Source organism: Onychomys torridus, chromosome 3 (assembly GCF_903995425.1).
Source record: "Onychomys torridus chromosome 3, mOncTor1.1, whole genome shotgun sequence".
Classification (NCBI taxonomy): domain Eukaryota; kingdom Metazoa; phylum Chordata; class Mammalia; order Rodentia; family Cricetidae; genus Onychomys; species Onychomys torridus.
Genome location: NC_050445.1, coordinates 94,760,438 through 94,781,535, shown reverse-complemented (window position 1 = coordinate 94,781,535; position 21,098 = coordinate 94,760,438). Strand labels below are relative to the sequence as shown.

Below are 21,098 nucleotides of genomic sequence, written 5' to 3'. Positions count from 1 at the left end.
GCTATAAGGACTATTTTCATGAACAGAAAAATTATTATATGAACTAATTTACATGTAGATTCTAAGATTCCTTTATACATAAAAACATTGTGTGCAATGGTGGATACCAGGGAGAGGATGGGTGGGGGCAATGCAGAGGCACTGGCCAGTGGTAACAAAAGTAGGCAGTTATTATAAGAGTAAGCACAGAGCACTAATAGCCTGCAGAATGGCATGGTTGTCCACACTGTACTATATGCTCTGGAAATTAGATAAGAGACTTAGCTTTGGGTATTCTCTCCACAAATGGAAGCACTATAAAGAGGGATATAGAAAGGCATGCTAATATTTTACATTAGTAATAAGTTGCTATGTGTAAGAGCACACAGAAAAACATGTGCATCTCACATTTTTTATAACTTTTATTTGAGAAAATTATGGCAGCCCTCTCAGATTGTTTGAAAGGGTATTTTTAAATGCCTTTATTTTATTATTTGTGGGGTTATTTGATTGAGAAAATAAGGATCATTGCCAGAGTGATCACCCTGAATGTGAAAGGAAATCAGATGCAGGATGGTGATGAAGAGTATTCATAATCTATTAACTCCCAAACTATGATTCATTCATTGCTGATCATATTTTAAGAAAGAACTTCATTTTGCTATGTGATAGATAGTTTTTTCAGGGCATCATAAAATTTCATCATAAACATCATAAAATTTCTGGAGTGATGATTTCAATCCAGATTTGTATTTCCAAGCAAACCATTAATCAAGGGAAATCATAGAATAAAGGCAATTTCTAAGTTGTTTCTTTATTTAATTAATTTTCAGAAACTACTGCCAAAATAAAAGTATATATTTAACAAAAGAAAAGGATGGTATTCAAACAACACAGTATTGATACCCAGGAGCAGTTATATTGACATGAAAGGGAGGAACTGAGATAGACATGGAACTGAATTATTGTCATGTACACAGGACACCAAGCAAACAAATAAGGTCAAGAAAACACCGAAAACTCAAAGCTAATGCTCCTCAAAAATGCTTAGAGCAAAACAAACAGCAGAAATCAGTATGATGTAGAATTTATTTCTCTAATTCAAACTAATTGGAAATGTAAATTTGAATTGTTACTTATCATACTTTTACTCCTCATGCATGCAAACAATAAAACTAGAATTTTAGCATATTTTGGGACACACTAAGGTTATCTACTAAAGTATGTTTACTATACACACATTACATGCACTGCTTTAATTATTTTCTACCATAAGGTAGGTTGGATATTCTTTAATTTCAAAGCCCAAAGTAATCATGGTGATCACAGCCCATATAATCCAGTATACTTGAAGTCACCATTAGCCATTTATCTTTTATAATAATACTTTAGAAATCCAGAAAAAATAGCAAATAATGGTAGCGTTAATAAACCAAACAAAAATAGAATTATGCAAGAGATATCAGAGACATATACATAGTACATAGGTATAGGAACTATGAATGGTTATATGAAATACTTTATCAGAAAGTAAGGATGACAAATTAAATATAGATCTCTATGTGAACTAATAAGCAAAGCAGAAATTCATTTATTCAGAAATTCTGCACTGCAGATTCTATACAATGAATAAGACATGACAACTACTCAGTTTCAAAGCTCTTTATGTTTAGTGGGCTATTACTGTACTTACGTTATCAAACTAATATGTCTTATAAAGACCCCATGTCACTTGTCTTTTCAATTGTAACTTTCCAGTGGGCATTACAGAATAGAAGAGCTTTGCAGTTCTATAGATGATAGAAAATGATACATGTTTTTGGTTGTGATTAGTTAACGTTTTTATTACTGTGAAAAGACGCTGTGACCACAGCTCTAGCACGAATCTTAAATGTCATTAATAAAATCAAACCTGAGGCCAGGTATTGGAGTGAATGCTGGAAGGTCAGAGAGACAGAAAAAGCCACAGCTACCTCACCTTGCCAGTTTCTCAGCTGATCCTATTTCCTCAGACTGGAAACCTCTGAGTCCTCATCCGAATGGGTCTCAGCTGAACTGTGCTGCTCAAAACCTGAAAGCTTAACCAAATGCTTAACCAGCCAAATGCTTCTAGTTTCTGGTCTTCCACGCCTTATGTATCTTTCTCTTTCTGCCACCACTTCCTGGGATTAAAGGCACCTGTCATCATGCCTGGCTGTTTCCAATGTAGCCTTGAATTTACAGAGATCCAGAGGGATTTCTGTCTCTGGAATGCTAGGATTAAAGGCGTGAGTGCCACAATTTTCTAGCCTCCGTATCTAGTGGCTGTCTGTTCTCTGACCCCAGATAAATTTATTAGGGTGCATAATATTTTGGGGAACACAATACTACCACACACAGCAACTCTTATAAAGGGAAACATTTAATTGAGGCTGACTTACAGTTTTGGAGAGTTAGTCTATTATTGTCATAATTGTAGTCATGGCATTTTGCAGGCAGATATGTTACTGGAAAAGGAGTTGAGAGTTCTTCATCTGTCTCCACAGGCAACAGGAAAAGACTTCCTCCTCTGAGCCTGACTTGAGCATTAGAGACCTCAAAGCCCACTCCCAGTGACACATTCCAAAGAGACCACAAGTCTTAATAGTGCCATTACCTATGAGCCTATGAGGGCCATTTTCTTTCAAACCACCAGTTTCTACAATTGCACTTGAAAAATTGTAAGAATCAAGTATTTGAGGACCAAGAATCCACTCCAACATTAATTGTGGTATTGACAGAAAAATAAAGAAGTTATCCTGATCAGTATTTATATATATATATGTGTGTGTGTGTGTGTGTGTGTGTGTGTATACACACATATATATATACATATATATAAATATATATAATATATATATTTCATCTTCTATCTTCCAAAATAATTTCCTCATCAATACTTTATAATTAAAAAATGTCTGTACTAAAATTAATATTTTGAGTGAGATGATCATACAGAAAATTTCATTGATATTCTCTCAATCTCTACAGTATGACACATGTGATCCAACATCCTGTCATTTCTCTGAGACTATGGATTTGGTTTATTCAAACAAGCTGGGGTTTATGATAAACGTGGGATAAAACACCTCAAAGCCTCTACATTGCTGTTTAAATCCACAAAGCCTCCAATTATCTGCTGCCTTGGGTATGCATTCCTCTCAGTAATGCTGACCAATCTTGGAGAGTGCTCTCATTCTGCTTGAGAAAAAGCAGAGGCCATTCTGTACGTGGGTATAATAAAGACTTCTATCACAAAGAATAAACAACTAAATGAGCAGCAATAAACTTAATTTGCACATTAGATATGCTTTTCCAAGTTCCGACATTTCAGTTGAAAATAATGCTGAAGCAATGAGGCCTATAATTGAACATCCAAAACTTCTCCAGTGGGGAAACAAAAACAAATGTTGCCTGCAAACAAGATCATTTTTATAGCCTGCTATTACCCTGCTTTTCAATAATTTTCTAAATGCCAGATCAAATAATTCATTCCTTTACATGATGTTCATATACCACTTCATATATGTATAGGATGTGATTTTTTTTCATCTAAAGTCCTAATATTGAAAAACCCTTAAAATTATTTTTCTTTCTCTTCCCTGTTTGTGCCTATAGAACATGTCCTCAAATCACATTGGGCATCTTGCAAGGATCTGGCAAGGCAGCTGCTAATTGCATTCACAGTGTCTGAATAGAAAATTGCCTCATCCTGCTGCATTAGTGAAGTAGAAATTTCCAGACACACAGTGCAGATAACTTCAGAATCCTCTTAACACAGATAAGCCATATCAGCTAAAATTAAGCTGGAAAATATCTCACTCTTGTAAACTATTATCTCTTTACATGTTATCTAACAGCAACATTTCCTGCATGACTGAAGCTGATACATAAATTCAAAGGGATATGATTGTTTTATCAGCTTTATTGAAATTTCTCATTTGTTACTCACCACTGTTATCCTAACATTGACTAGCATGTACTAACTTGGGTTAGAGAAATAAAATCATCTTTGACATTGGAATGACCATCAGATGACATTATGTATCAAACAACACATTCTCACAAATATTAAGCCATCTTGATAGGCAAGAACACGGTTAGAACAATATACACTAATTTTTCCCTGACCAATGCTTCAAATTTATAGATTGTAAAATTATAGTTTGTTTTTGTTTTGTTTTGTTTTGTTTTGTTTTGTTTTGTTTTGTTTTGACAATGCTACCTTCAACATCCTTGAATGAAAGTAAATGAAAGACAGCAGTCTCATTGAGGTAGAAGTATATAAAGGTTGGACAACCTAATCAAGATTAGAACCTGCAGGTCAATAATAGATTTTTTAAAAATGCTTGTAAATATATTGTATATATGGTTTCTGAATATCTGTAATTTCTTTTTCTAGGAATGGATATAATTAAGTGTCTATAAGTTCATATTTTATAGGGTGTTTGTCATTGGTAAACAAACAAAAACTCAAAATCCCTTATTGTGAGATTTATACATTTTCTGAAGATTAAAATAAAAATAAAAATTTAACAAATTTCATTGCTATGACTATATATAAATAAATAAGAACAACTTGATGACCACATATATTGACATCAGCTATATCAACACAGGCAGGTTTCCTGCAGGTCATTTACCCTCCAGTGTGGTCATAAACACTAGGCCAGCGGATTTTCTTCATAAAGTTCTCAGATTTCCTACAGTTTTCTATTTACCTTCTTATGCAAGTCATATCTATTAGAAATTCATAAACATAAACCCCAAGATTAGAAAGGTAAATGTATTTTAAAATCTCCATTTCCTTTAGATATCTTTGCTGTAACTTGTTTCCTGAAGGCTGGATTCTGAAATAGTCAAAACTGTCACATTTTAGAGAAAAACTATCCAGTACAGAAAATATTTCTGTGGACAGAGCTGCAGGAGAATAGCCTTCTGATCAATCAGAATATCCTTCAGATCAGTCTCAACACTGGGCATATGCAGGTACTGTAAGAGCAATAGGACTTTAAATTCATCTCAGATTAAAACATAAATTCTTCTTGCCTTATTTATGCTACTTACAAAAATGGCAAGGAGTGCTCTAACTATCATCATAATAATTTAGTGAACCTCATAGTCTGTAAGAAGATGAAAGTGTAGAAGGATGCTTGGGTCCTTTAAATCAAAGTGAATGACTTGGAAGAAGAGTAACGGGCATACTACCAGGACTCTGTGCCTTCTCAACTTCACAGGGAAGCTGCACTCATGAAACTTCAACAATGTTGCTGCGTAAACAAGATTTTCCTGTTGACCACAACAGTCAATATACCAACATATAGGGACAAAATTTCACAAAGTCCCAACCCTGGATTAGAACTATATGCAATCACTGGCTGGTGAAAAAGAGAAAATCAGTTTTCTCCAGGGCTAAATTCCCCTAATAGGTTATTAAATTGCAAGTGGTCAGCCCTAGACATGTGAACATAAGAGTAACTCTAAATAGACTCCATAGGTTATTTATGACAATGATAATTATAGAAGAACTCATGAATTAAAAGGAAAAATGGGGGACACAGGAAGATTCAGAAGGGTACATATGATATAGAGTGTATTTATTTATTAAATCCTCCCAAAATTTTAAATTAAAAAATATGAAAACCCAATAAATAGCAGTAGACAAAAGAATAAGTTGGTTTCTGTTGTCTTTTGCAAAAAAAAAAAAAAAAAAAAAAAAAAAAATTTAAAAAAAAAAACAACAAAAAAACACACGCAAAAAAAAAAAAACACCTCAAAATAATCTTACATAATCATGTCCTTCATTAGGAAATAGAGTATTTATGGATTATGATGGACTGTTAGAATTGCCTTCAAATACAGATAAATGTATTCCCATTACAAGAACTACAAAAAATCCTGAGAAACATAGAAACAAAATGAGTTGCCTCAAATTTGTCACTGAGATCATTAATACAAGGCACATTCCCAGAAAATTCTAATTAAGTCATCTTTCACTTATTGTCATTGACTATTACTGTGCAGTAAGTATCATGATACTAAAGGTTTCAAAGACCTTGGAAGAAGCCTTTCAATCAGTGCAATCTACCCAGTGTTTCTTTCTTTAGCCCTTAGAGTGAAGGGATGTAAGTTACTTTACCAGCAAAAACATCAGCTCTACTATTGTATTTTAGAGGGTAAACAAGCTTAATTCCTCAATATTCCACATAAATTGATCCTCATGGAACACATTACTACTGTTGACTTCTATCCTTCCTGGTGGGAATGTCATTCTGTATGCTCTGAATGTGTGTTGCTCTGATTGGTTGATAAATAAAATGTTGATTGGCCAGTAGCCAAGCAGGAAATATAGTATAGGCGGGAGAAGCAGAGAGGAGAATTCTGGGAACAGGAAGGCTGAGTTAGGAGTCACCAGCCAGACACAGAGGAAGCAAGATGTGAAGGCAGAACTGAGAAAAGGTACCAAGCCATGTGGCTAAACATAAACAAGAATTATGGGTTAATTTAAGTGTAAGAGCTCGTCAATAGTTAGCCTGAGCTAATGGCTGAGCAGTTTTTGTTTTGTTTTGTTTTTTGAGACAGGGTTTCTCTAAGTAGCTTTGCACCTTTTCTGGAACTCACCTTGGAGACCAGGCTGGGCTCGAACTCACAGAGTTCCACCTGCCTCCGCCTCCCGAGTGCTGGGATTAAATGTGTGTGCCACCACTGCCTGGCTAGGCAGAGCAGTTTTAATTAATATAATCCTCTGTGTGTTTATTGGGTCCAAGGGGTCACAGGGCTGTGGGAGAAAGGCAGGACCAGGAAAATTTTAGCTACACCTTCCTACTCCCTATTTGTATAACCATTTGTGTTTCTATATATCTACCACTCAACTACAGTGGCATGACATCCTCTACTATACTTTGTCATTTACTATCATTAAATGAAAATGTACACTCTATAGTGTCTTAGTTAGAAACAATGCAATAAAACTCACTTTCTTTTCTTTCAGAACATATTATTTCCTCAAATATATATTTAAAAAAACTTTTCAAATATAAAGCACTTTTCTATATATAAGCTCCAGAAACTTTGCTGCGCAAATACCCTGGTATTCAATAAAACCATGGCATGTGTCTTGAAACGCAAAGTCCATCTCTGTTTTAGAAAGTAATGACAATACAATCTTAAGAAAGGAGATTACTTTTTGTTTGTTTTTGAAAATGTGTCACACTGGTGGGATTTTTGACACATTGATTCTTATCAGTTACAGTTTCCCCGAGTATCTCAGACAATTGTTGACATTATGTCAAACACTTGAGACAAATTGGCAGAAATATCTTCTAGGGATAAAAGTGAGTATTTATTTTCCATGGGTTATTTTAAATGATAGTTGAAATTAGTAACTGCTTTTTCTTGAATACATTTCTTTATACAGAAAATATGAGAAAACAAAATCGCAGAAGTGAATCATTTGGGCTTAATTAGCTGCACACACTGCTTTACTGGGACAGTCATTTTTACCATCCAGGAGGCAAGAAATAACAGACATGACGTGGCTTCCAGGAAACACACCATTTCCATGAACCAATATTAAATAGAACAAAGTAGCACTAGTAGAGAATAGACAATCCTGATACTAATTATGTCCCTTGTTGATAAATGGAGGTGCATTTGAGTTGATATTAGCTTAAAAGACTTAACAGTGGAATATGCAGCCTTTACCTTGCCAAATCATACTAGTTTATATATTTTCTAGGAGGGGGATACTGTATGGCTCCTGTGGACAATGTGACTTTAAAAAAAAAACTGCTTATTTAATGTGGCTTCATGAAACTCTACCTTATCTTAGTTATGGACAAAGAGTTGTTTAAACAAATGAACAGGTTTTAAACTGGATTGTCTTAGATACATAGCATTAAGGCTTGAATGAGAGAGAATGCCTCATAGACTCATATATTTTAAACTTAATCCTTAGTTGGCAAATCTCTTTTAGAATGATTATGAGGTGTGGCTGTGTTGGAGGAGGTTTGTCTGTGGGTGAGATTTGAGGTTCTCAAAAGCTTGAGGCATTCCCAATGTGCTCTCTGGGATATGAACTTTCAGCTGCTGTCCCCACTATACCTGCCTGCCTATTGTCATGCTCCCTGCCAGGATGGCGATGGACTCCTATTTCTCTGGAGATAAGGAAATAAACCCTTCTTTCATTGCAGGTCATGTTGTTTCCTCACAGCAATAGAAAAGTAACAAAGACACATAAAAATGTTCATGCAAAGCAGAAGCATCTGAGTAACATTTAATCCAAAAAAGGAGCTACACAGGAATTGCATCAAAATGCCTATGGTCCCAAACACTAAGGCATATGGAGACATTTAATATTCCACAGCAGGTTTTCACTGCTAAAGCATTCACATTTATCATAACACTATATTTCTAAGGTGGACACCCCACTAATGAATATGGAAACAGTTGAACTAAATGTTCTGCATATACAATATGTTACCAGTTTGGCATGGCAACACAAATCAAGATGTGTAGGTGACTGTGGTATGCAACAGGTCCCTGGAAAACAACAACAACAACAAAAAATGTACCTTTCACAATGAGACTTCCACTACTTTTCCCATTGCCAAACTGATTTGTGGCTACACAGGTATAAGACCCAGCATCGGACCTGGTCACGTTGCATATCTTAAGGCTGCCATCCTCCAAGAGAAACACTCTAAAAAGAAAATATACAATGGAAGGCTATTTGAAATTAATAAATCATAAATATTTTCAAATATTACTTAAATTATGGATAGGTAAGAATATTAATTTACTACTATCATGTTCTTAATCTGTAATCATCTTAAATCTAAATATCATAAAAGGCATAAGATTTTCTCTTGACATAGAATATTATGCTATTACTTGAATTATTACCATTTATTTCAGTATACATTAAAATCAAATAATTGAGTTCCCGATGTTCTAACACTCAATTGATAGAAGAATAAGAAATGAAATCATTTGTCTGTCATACATTTGGAATAGTTAACTCACTTTTAAAAATTGAACGTGAATTTGTTAGAATGGAAGCCAACTTTCACTTTTTAATCAGTGCATTCATAAAACAAGCCTTTAAAATGACCAAACAAGAAAGTTGAATCATGCAAAAACTTAACTTTGCTAGACAGTTGGCGAGACCATCTGCATGGTTCTGTGTGCAAGGGCTGTGCTTATTATGTAGCACATCATACCAAAAAGTAGCAAAATGAAGTATAAACATGAATTATTCATGTACCACTTGAAATTAAATATTCTTATACTATACAGTACACAAAAGAGGACTAGCTCATACATTCCAGGTGTTCCAGAATGGTCCCCAAGATTTCTCTGACATTAAGACATAGACTAAGCAAACATCATAATTTTAATGTAAATAGACAAAACCTATAGATGAATTTCTAAACAGTCTTATTAAATAAGAAACAGAGCCAAATACAGAGGAGATAGCCAAAGAGATCAGAGTGAACAGCCACGACTAGCCTCAGCTTACCAACTCACAGAAGCTTCCAAGAGAGAGCTTCTTGTCTAAACTAGCTTTTATTGCCCTCCTGTTCTGCCTTCTTATTGGCTCTAAGCCAGCCACATGACTTCCTTATCACTGCCTGTCTGTACAGACTTCCAGGTCTCTATGATTGGTACTGGGATTAAAGGCTCATGTTACCATGCTTTGTTGTTTTCTTGACCACACAGAGACTCTGCTTGCCATGTGATCGGATTAAGGGCATGTGCTACCACTGCCTAACTTCTGTTTATGGCTCGCTGACCTCTGATCCCCAGCACAAATAAAGTATCACCACAAAAACCCAAGTGTGTTCTTCCTTGCTTCAACAAAATGTTTTTATTAAAGAGACAAAATGGGAACAAATAAAACATTTTCTCAAATTTAGGTTTCCAGTTCTATGGGAAACAATTTTATTTAGCAATATTTCAAAAATGCAGTTTTTAAAATACTGATTGGTATTCAGAATTCTACTAAAGAAAATGGCAACACACTAATATTAATGCCTACAGTTTTCAAAAGAAGAGGGGCAAGCCAATTTGCATGCATGTCATAACTATTAACAATAAAAATTGTTATTTGGAGAAGTGCAAGCAGATCATTGTTTCTAATATGTGTATAACACAAAATCGAGCTAATATAATTAATTATCCAATTTGAACCATAGTGAATATCAGCCAACTAAAAGTTATATGTCTAATGCTAGACTACTACTAAGGATGGATTCTAGATTCCTTATAGTGAGCAGAAAAGGATTTAGGATGTCCTAGGTCGTGAAATTTATGACATTGCAGTATTCTCCCATAGCAGATGTGCATTATATTTCTCATTTCTGAAGCATCTGGCTTAATAAATCCTGATTCACCTTACAAATCACAATACCACATCATAGACTCAGTAGCAACTTTACTCTAGTATACAATACACAGCCCTTTGCCTGACTTCATGAGAAAATGTGAGGAGTAAGAAGCAATGCAGTACACTCTATTTTTATCATTCAGAGACTACTGAAAACTTTCCTCAAAGCCTAAAACCAATATTGGCCAATAGAACAGTGTACATGAATAGAGACATCATGCTGCTCCTACCTAACAATCATTAAATACTTCTCAAATACAACAAGATAAAAGAACAAGAATGAAGCCAACCATAACCAGGCTATAGTGACTGGCAGATATTTATAGGTAAGGCAAAAGGCACACTATAAACTGATAGACTATTTACTTCACAATTTGGCAACATTTACATAGAAACATAAAGATTCATATTTTATTATCCTTGTTTTGGGATATTTTCAAAGATACAATATCAGGAAGTTTGATTATGACAGATGAGCAAAGGAGTTTAAAGTATTCTATCTATACTACACTTAGGCCTCCTTAGCATTTAAAGAACAAAGTGCAGACATGTTACATATAAATTTGATTACATGTCAAAAATTAGGAAGGACATTCTGGTAATCAAAAGGAAATTTTGAGCTGGGTGGTGGTGGCACACGCCTCTAATCCCAGGACTCGGGAGGCAGAGGCAAGTGAATCTCTGTGAGTTTGAGGCCAGCCTGGTCTACAAAGCAAGTTCCAGGATAGGCTCCAAAGCTACACAGAGAAACCCTGTCTTGAAAAAAATTTAAAAAAAAAAAAAGGAAATTTGAATGAATTGTCAGCAAAGAGAGTATAATTACAAAGACGAAAAAATAAAATAATAATAATTTTATTGACTATATGCTTTTCAATTTCAGACTTATTATTCATAGAACACAGATCATTTAATTTATTGTAGACATTTATGAACACCATGGAATTATGGGAATGATTCTAACAACGCAAAACTAATTTAAATAGGGGGCTGAGAGTGAAGAAATGTTAAAACTGATTTTTCTTCTTAGATTATGTTTGCTAAATACCTATGTTTGAAGCAGCCTGTTTGCTGTTACAATATTGATTCAAGAAGTAAATAATGTTAAATACTGAGGATAAGTCAGGCAGTGGTGGTGTTTGCCTTTAATTCCAGCACTTATGAGACAAGAGGCAGGCATATCAGAGTTCAAAGCCAGCCTGGTCTACTAGTGGGATACAGGACACCCAGAGCTATACAGAGAAACCCTGTCTTGAAAACTTAAAAAGAAAAAAACTCCGACTTACTTTAAAGCTTGGAATATATCTTAGCTACCTGGGTTCAAATTGAGCTGTGATATATTTGTTCCTTTTTCTATTGTATTCTTCATAGATTTAAGGAAGTGTTTGCATACTTAGAGATGAGATAAGAATCCAGTTCATTAACCTTAAACCTACTGAAATCTAGCTAATCAGAATGTGTTAATTTTGTTTTGTTTTTTTGTTTTTGTTTTTCGAAACAGGGATTCTCTGTGTAGCTTTGCACCTTCCGTGGAACTCAATTGGGAGACCAGGTTGGCCTCAAACTCACAGAGATTGGTGATGTTAAAATTTCTAAGTATTTTTGGTGATGAGCCTAGCCTTTAATGGTTGAGCCATCTCTCCAGCCAGGTTTCTTTATTAGTTCTCCTGTTAAGCCTAGGCTCTTCCCCTAGTAGGTTGCAAATTCAACATTCTGTGTGATCCCAAAGCAATCCACTGCAAACGCTTAGCAGTAAAGATGGCCCCAGATTGTGTTCCTGTCTGCAATGTGTGTGGCAGCAGCCCATGTGTGCCTTTTTACCTAATGTCAGACTTGGAAGCGTTTAGTCTGTCTTTATGTTAGGGGATCTTAGGTACTTCAGAGAAAGAGAGAGAGAGAGAGAGAGAGAGAGAGAGAGAGAGAGAGAGAGAGAGAGACAGAGAGACAGACAGAGACAGAGAGAGACCTGAAGTCCTGATCATCTCTGATCATCTAAATATTGATCTTGAACCCAGGTACCTAAGAAACATTCCAAGCTTTAAAGTAGATATTTTTGACTGACAGATAATGTTTGCACAGATTTGTAAGGGAAAATATGGTTAGATTCACTTGTACATTGAGTACTAATAAATTTATGGCAATTAACATAGCTACCATCATAAACTTCTATCATTTTTTATGATGAATAGATTCAAGTTTATTTCTTCTAGTTACTTTGAGATACATAATGCACTAATATTAATTATATTCACCTTCAACACTGGGCTAGAAAATAACAGTGCTTTGCTCTCTGAATGATCTCTGACCTTCCCTTTTCTTTTCTCCATGTTCTGGTCATTACTCTTCCACTCTGAGTCACTCTGAGTCACTCTGAGAATAATTTTCATAATCCACTGTGGAGTGAGATCATGCAGTCTTTCTATACTTGATACTTGAAATACACACACACACACACACACACACACACACACACACACACACATAAATCAGAATGGTTTTCAAAAATAAGACAGAAAATTCCATAATAAGTACCATTATGGTCAATCTGGAAAAAGGATGCCGGGGCCAAAAGTAATGTCACGCCAAAACGATGATCCCAGTAGAGAGCTGCTTACTCTCTTCCCTGACTTCATGATTTTTTCTGTGTTCAGGCATTTATTAGAGTTGTTATGAAAATTAAATTCATTACATTGCAGCTGTTCCTCCCATTCAAATTCAGTTCAGTGTTCATACTATTATTTGGGCCTTTTCTTTGTGTCATAGTTAAAACAACTATCGTTGGTTGTGGCTGGTGCTCACCTTCTTAAATCTGTTTGGATCCATCTGTGTGCTTGGTATCTTGAAACACCCATGTTTATCTGTTCCTGGATATTTTTGGTTTTGATGTCACCAAGTTTTGACACTTGACTTGTGTGTCTATGTCTCAAGAAAAACACTATTTCCCTCGATTCTTTATTCTGAAGTACCTACTTAATTGGGATATTCAACCCCTCATATAATTAAATAGAAACATTTCCCACCATTTACTAAGTATGAGTGTTCTATTATTTAAATCAATTGTACATTATGACATTTACATTTGAAATGTTGTATATGAAGAGGACTTTTTAACAACATTCACATGTATAGATGCAGTGTGACCATCCAATTTACAGAAAAGGGAACAGTATTTTTCTGGACCAAATTATTCATTTCATTTCATAATTGGTGCATAACATAGGAATTCAGCACAGCATATCATGCTTGACAGCTTAAGATAATGGGCACATTACTCTGTGGCATGTAGAAACTATGCCACACATGGAAACATTAAATGCTTAAGTCAGATTTACCAAGTAATTGAGCATACATTTCTATCTTTTGAGTGTCATGGAGGAATCATAAGCAAATAAAGCAACACAATGTTGGAATGTCCACCAGGCTACTTCAAACCCTTAGTCTTCTATCCCATGGGCTATTGTAAATATATACTTGGGATGTACAATAACATAGCAAATAACAAATCAAGGCTCAGTTATTTGGAACATGGACATCAAATCCTCAGGGCAGTACAATATTTTTGTTTTGTTTTGTTTTGATTTTGATTTTGATTTTTTGTCTCTTTCCCTAATGTGGTATTCATGCTTCATAAACTGTATAAATTATATATATATATACATATATATATATATATATATATGTATATTATAACTATAATTTATATATAACTCTTTTTATATAGACTCTAACCTAAGGTGAAAATGAGATTGTATTTTTTTGTGATATCTTATCAAGATATAAGGGCACAGAAGATTAGCAATAGCTAAATTTCTTAAAATAAAGGAAATTAGGACATTGAGCAATTATAATTTCTTATTGCTGAAACTAGAGCAATACTGCTATTTTTATAGTGAGATTATTAACTAGAGTATTGCTCCTGGTTCTGTCTGAAGATAATACTGTAGACCATGAAATTTTAATTGACTGTCTAATTTTACTGATATCTGGAAAATGTAAAATAGATTGGAATGAAATGAGTTAGATGAGAGGCAGAAACATCTGTATAAATTTTGCTCTTCACAATTCAGCCTCAAAGTAAAAGATCCCCCTGGAATCCACTTTGCATCAAATATTGATATTGCATTTCAATGCTTTTTCACCTGATCACTATAGTTAAGGTATGGTGTAATATCTATGCTAAACACATTGTCAATTAATAACCTCTCTTTTAAATATTCATCACTTTGTAAGCTACTAAAATGACTGGCATGCTGATTGACTGAAAAGTAAATACTAAAGCACACATGGATAAATAGAAATAAAGATTATATTTCCCTAGTCTTCATGGCAATAACTTTAAATGGCACCAATGACAATTTAACAGAGAGACTATCTGGCACCTCTGTACAGGATTAAATTTAAGATTTACTTAATTAATTCATTTGAACCCAGTTTATATTCTCATAGGATCATTCATGGAGTAAAAAGTGGATAAAACTAAAAGAGAGATCTTGTTAAACTTCAGTTGTCCTAAGGACATCAACACTCTGAATGATGCAGGTCATCTCCTGGACAGCACCACAAACCTGCTAACTTAACCAGTATTAAAACACAAAGAAAGATAAATCAGGAAAGGTCAGGAACATTTATGAATAAACATTTTATTTACCTCTGTCCTATTCTTCTACAATTCTGGAAAAAGTCTACATACGTGGACATAAATAAACATATATAAATACACAAACACCCATATATATTTATATACTCACTGGTATAATGAAATATTCATATATATATATAGTTAAAAGTAAAGAGTCTTGAAAGACTCATAGGGGAAGTATGTATTCAGAATTTGCAAAACAATTTCAGCTTTTATTTTTTTCAGAATAGCCAGATGAGAGCCTAAACTCTCTTCACATGGCACAGTTTTGTGCTCCAATCTACTTGTTTAAACCCTCGTTAATCCCCACTGTTTCAGAAACACTTCAGGAGTTTCTCATATTCTCTAAACTCCTCTGACTGTTGTAGATCTATATAATATGATCTCAGCAGGAAAGGGAGGTCAGATAGATGAGTTCCCATTTGTTTTCTTTGTAGACAGTCCCCAGGTAGTTTCCCTCTAGAATCTTCAGGGACAACTGATGTGATTGGAAACCTAGATTTCTCTAGGTTTTGAAGTGATGCCTGGCAGAGCAGGAAGATAAGATCTTGCACTATCAACATTCTCACTACTCAGTCATCCTTCCCTGAGCAAATAACTAAGCTCTCTTTCCTTGGAAATTATCACAAGGAATACAGCTATCTCTAACCCATCCTGCCCTTAATCAAGACAGTTCATAGTATGCTCTTCTTGATCCCTATTATTATTATTCGACATCAGTAAACTGAGATGTGGGTGTTTTGTTAGTTTACTTACCCACAGACCTAGTCGTTTTCTTTTTTTAATATATAATTTAATTTAATTTTACATATCAGCCATGGATTCCCCTGTCCTCCCTCCTCCTGCCCTCCCCCCCCCCCCCCCCCCAACCCACCCCCCATTCCCATCTCCTCCAGGACAAGAACTCCCAGGCAGTGGGACCGGGACCTGTCCCTAGTCAAGTTTTCTAAGCCTGTGCAAGGGCATTCCCTACCAAAGAATGGCAGAATAATTGACCTTGTCATTTTCGTTTTCATTTTAAAGAAATCATTTGTTCTCCATATCTATTGGAAAAGCTAAATTTATTTTTTCATTGAAACAGGTGGCTTATGGATGAGAAGACAATGCCTGATGTATGTGTTTGGTATGTTTGTGTAGTATGTGTCTATGTGTGTGATATGTGCATGTGTTGTTTACTGCTTGTGTGTTGTTTGTGTGGTATGTGAAGTCTGTAGTACGTATGGTATATATTTTTAGTATGTGTATAGTGTGCGTAGCATGTGTATAGTTTGTGGTGTGTGTATGTGTGTGTGTGTGTGTGTGTGTGTGTGTGTGTGTGTAGCCAAGAAAATTATGAATGCAAATAAGAGGTAGCTCCGTTTCTATATTTAACTGAATTTTATAAAGTATACAATAGCAGGAATGTGCATTTTTATAGTGTTTACTCATAATTATTGTTACAGACCAATTTCTTTCTAATTTATTGATATAATTAGTTAATTAATTAATTATACTAATGAACGCAGGCAAACACTTTTTTAATGTAAATAAAATAAATAAGCACTAAAGTGCTAATTTGGTCAATGGGTCAGTATTTCATGTAGGCTGATGACATTTTTCTATGTAGTTGAGGATGACATTGACTAATGATCATCCCATCTCCAACTTCTGATTATAGTAATTACAAGTCTGTCACCATCCCTAGTTTATATGATGCTGGGATCAAACCCAGGCCTTCATGCATGTATAAGCAAGCACTCTTCAAACTGAACCACCTCCCCACAACCTGCTCAATGATTTCTGTGTGTTTGCAGACGGTAGCAGAAAATTTGAAACAAAATAATCCCTTCAAGTTTGTATTGTGTAAAGTTTACATAAATAAAGATTACAACACGATCCATTACAAAATATTGTTAAAATATTTATGTTTGTTATTTTTAATTTTGTGGGTGCACCTGCTTATGGGCATGTATACATGTATGCAGATCACACCGGTGATAGAATTACTATAATTAACCCAATGTGTGTGCTGGGAACAGACTCTGGTCCTTGGGGAGAGGAGTTAACCACTCATAACTGTTGAACCAACTCCACAGCCCACAAAATCTTTTAAATTATTATAATATAGACCACAATCAATGATCCCTAAATATTTTCCTGGCTTACAAAAAGTGCTGTGATGCATCTCTACTTATTTTTTTTTTGGGGGGGGGGCTCTGTTTTATCTGCAGGCAAATATATTTTTTAAAGCCTGTATACTGAGCTATATTAGTCACATGTAACTAAATTTACTGGGTAGTGATGGGACATGGAAAATAAGGAAAGGAAAACCAAATTGAAAATCTATGAAAAGACATTATTAACAGAAGGGACCCCAAAACTACCTTTGCTCAAGAAGCAGGGTTTTCTACATGCCATGGAAGATAAAAAACATTCCTGAGTTTCTTTAAGTTACATGCCAGGGAATGAACCTAAGGCCCCATGCATGGTATACCAATAAGCTTGCATCTCCATCTCTTCCCCTATTTTCAATTAACAAAAATGAGGCAGAGCCTCACTTAGCTGCCAAGTTAATCCTTTAAACACATGATATAACCCAGGCTAGCCTTGATCTCATTCTGCAGTTCAGGCTGACTATGAATGCGGTGTTCTCTTGCCTCAGTTTTTTGAGTATCCAGGACTTCAGGAGTGAGAGACCAGATCCATCTATTTTCTGTAATCTCTCTCAACAGAAAAGAAAAGTATTTCCTATGAACTGATTATCCAAAAAGTTATTTGTGGTTTGCATGGGCATAATGGAAAGTCTTTATTTTACCAAGCGGTATTTAGAAGTTTTACTTATGGCTGAGAAATTAACTCTAATACATTTTAAATAAGAATAAAAAAGTTGCCTGTATCTAATATTTATTTTTACCTTATGCCTAATGTGGTATTATGGATGTGAACAGTGAAGATTCAAAGTCTTTGGCTCAATGTTCATAAATTCCAAGTAAAAAGACAAATAAGTGGGCTTTCAGATTTCAGAAGCTATCTAGATTTATCTTCCTGTTCAAGATAAAGACATGATTTAAGCAACAGCTTTGTAGTGACTAATACAGACCAAATATTCAGATTCATGATGCCTGAATCAAGACACAAATGAAGAGATGAAAGAAAACAGAAATTGCTAAACAGCATTATAATTTTGTGTCATAATGTGTCTTCATTCCAACGGCAAGCCAAAGAGGGTGCTAGTAGGCTGTCTTCCATAAAATATAAAGGCAACGCGATTTAGCACCCACTAAAAACATCAGATGGAAACTGGGCTAAATTAACCCAGTGAAGCAGGCCTTAGAGGAACACTTTGCTGTTGAGCAGAAGGGAGAAAGCTGTGTCCATATTGGCTGTCATATTTGCAGGGTGGGGGGAATGAGTTTCATGTCTAAACTTACATGAAAGGGAGATAATATAGACTCATAGGCAAACTCATCTATGTCTCACTGCTAGGAAATTGCAAGATTGCCAAAGGACAAAAAAAAGTGATCATAGGATTTAAAAGAAATCAGAAAAAGAAACTATGCATTCCCCTAAACAGCTAGAGGAGCAGCTACTAAAAAGACAGAGAGACTGGAGCCAAAGTGAACAAAAAGAAATCTGAACATTGGAATTTCAGAGCACATGTTCAGTGTGGTTTCTACATGTGGACAGGCTTTTGAGAAGTGGGAAGTTGTGTCTGTGCCTGAGTTTAACATAAACAAGGTTCAAATATTGCCAGTTGACCTTACATGGTGATTTCACCCCTATTGTTCTTGGATTCTCAGGAATTGAGCTAGAAAACTAATGGGTATTATTTATTGCCTCTTGTAACTGGACAATGTTAATCTGGTGATACCAGAAGAGAAATCCCTGGGAAATGACACTCCTACTTCATAAAGGTGAAACTGAAAGTGATTATATCCTGGTGGAATTTCTGACTCTGGATCTTGATTTGCTCCATGTTGATTGTATTCCTTGGAGACTACATAACTAGGCTTATAATAGTGACTGCGATTAGGCAATCAACATTGCTGTGGGATGTTCTGTATGTCAAATGTGTTGCTTTGATTGGTTAAAATAAATAAAGTGCTGATTGGCCAATAGACAGGCAGGAAGAATAAGATAGGTGGGACAAGGAGGAGGAGGATTCTGGGAGGTGGAAGGCGGAGGGGATAGACCTGCGCGACTGCCATGACAAGCGAGATGTAAGGTACTGGTAAGCCATGAGCCACGTGGCAATTTATAAACTAACAGAAATGGGTTAATTTAAGATATAAGAACTAGATAGCAAGAAGCCTGCCATGGCCATACATTTTGTAAGCAATATAAGTTTCTGTGTGTTTACTTGGTTGGGTCTGAGCGTCTATGAGCCTAGAGGGTGAGAGAAATTTGTCCTGACTTTTGGCCAGGCAGGAAAACTCTAGCTACACAACATGGATGTAAACTTCTTGTCTTTTGACCCCATACTTGTTACAACTCCACACCCAGGTCAATTATGTTAACAAAGCTCAAGAAATTCATGGATATTTGTGAGATTTTCATGTCTATGTCAACATGTCACTAAAATTATGCTGTATATTTTAATAAAACTCTCATCCAGAGCTGGCAAGTGAGATAAGTTGGTAAAGTGCTTGCCATGAGAACATAAGGACCTGAGTACAAGCCTCGGTACCTATGGAAAAAGCTAGTCACAGTACACCTGTTGTTAAAGTGTCCAGACTGGAGATGTAGACAGAATGGTCCATGGAGCTTGCTGGCAAAAGTAGTCAGCACAACTCCCACAAAGAGATCTTGACCCAAAAATATATAAGGTAGGTATCTTCTGAGGAATGACTCTCGAATTTTATCGCTAACCTTCAGATGCATGTGTACCCACATAGATGTAAATTAATGAGATTCTATTTAGATAACCTGTATTTGATACATTTTATCTCTGTGTGTGTTTGTGTGTGTGCGTGTGCATGCATGCACCTGTGCATTTGTTTATGTGTGTGACTATTTTGAGAAGAGGTTTTTATCTATTGCTGAACAAAGAAAAAAGAATGTGTATGGTATTAAGGTTCCCTTCAGTTCAATAAATGTGTACTAAAGTAATCAGAAATCTAATTAAAAGTCTATGGTGTAGTGTTACAATTACATTCAGCCTTGGAGTCAGTGCTCCCTAGAGCTGAATGCCCTTGCATGACTTACTGTTTGCATGACCGGGTATGTGATGCTTAACTTCACTAAGGCTTAGTGTTATGTATCCAAAAGTAAAATTCAATAAATGTGTACTTATCATAGATATATGGTAAAAAAAAAAAATCACGTGAAATGATGTATCTGGTCCTGGAAAACTGTCTTTCCATGGTGGATATGGTATAAATAAATGCTATTCCCATTATCATAATTCTACTGTGATGAAAGTCAGGGTCAGGTATGGAAAGGATAGATTTCTGGTTCCACTGGTTAATTTAATTAGGAATAGGCTGAAATATATATGTACATGTATATCATTATTATTAAATATAACTAAGTATTCCTCAAGTCTTCAGTCAGCTGTTGGATGACCCAAGGAATAAATGTAGTTTCTTCCTGCACAAAGAAGATCCTTGAGGAAATACATCTTATCACAGGGAAGGAAAGTCAATATTCAAACTCAAAGGCTCAGTGTAACTACTCCAAATATCAGACTCACTTTAAAGCTGCAGATTAAGTTGTTCACATAAACAGTTCCCACCACGCCTACTCTCCTACATGCAGAAAAATTCCATGTACACTTCCAGTGCCACCTCAAGTACCTTCACCTTTTATGTCTTTCTGAACTGATAAGAGAAAAAGTAATGGATGGTCCACACTGTCATTATACCACGTAATTTCCTACTGTGTTCATAAATAAGTGAATAGTTTGGTAAATAATAATGGACAATCAGATTATAGATCTAAACTGTATGTTAGTAGATACCAAACTTCTGTCCTGGGAAATTCTAGAGGATTCTCACTCTTACCATGGGCCAGAAGAGAGTGAGAAGTGGAGAAGGAGATGAAAAGGACACAGGTTCTTTCTGTAGGTATTAGACAGATTGGTTTTTCAATGTGTTTCAA

At 35.4% G+C, this 21,098-nt stretch overlaps 1 protein-coding gene across 4 annotated transcripts in view; it reads right to left on the bottom strand.

Annotated features, from left to right (window-relative positions):
• The window catches only part of Cntn6 (contactin 6), a 347,844-nt gene that overhangs the window by 38,108 nt on the left and 288,638 nt on the right, over positions 1-21,098 (bottom strand). For all 4 annotated transcript variants that reach the window (XM_036181619.1, XM_036181617.1, XM_036181615.1 and 1 more), the window contains exon 12: positions 8,571-8,698. In XM_036181619.1, the coding sequence (XP_036037512.1) occupies positions 8,571-8,698 (128 nt within the window). The remainder of the gene's footprint in view (positions 1-8,570; positions 8,699-21,098) is intronic.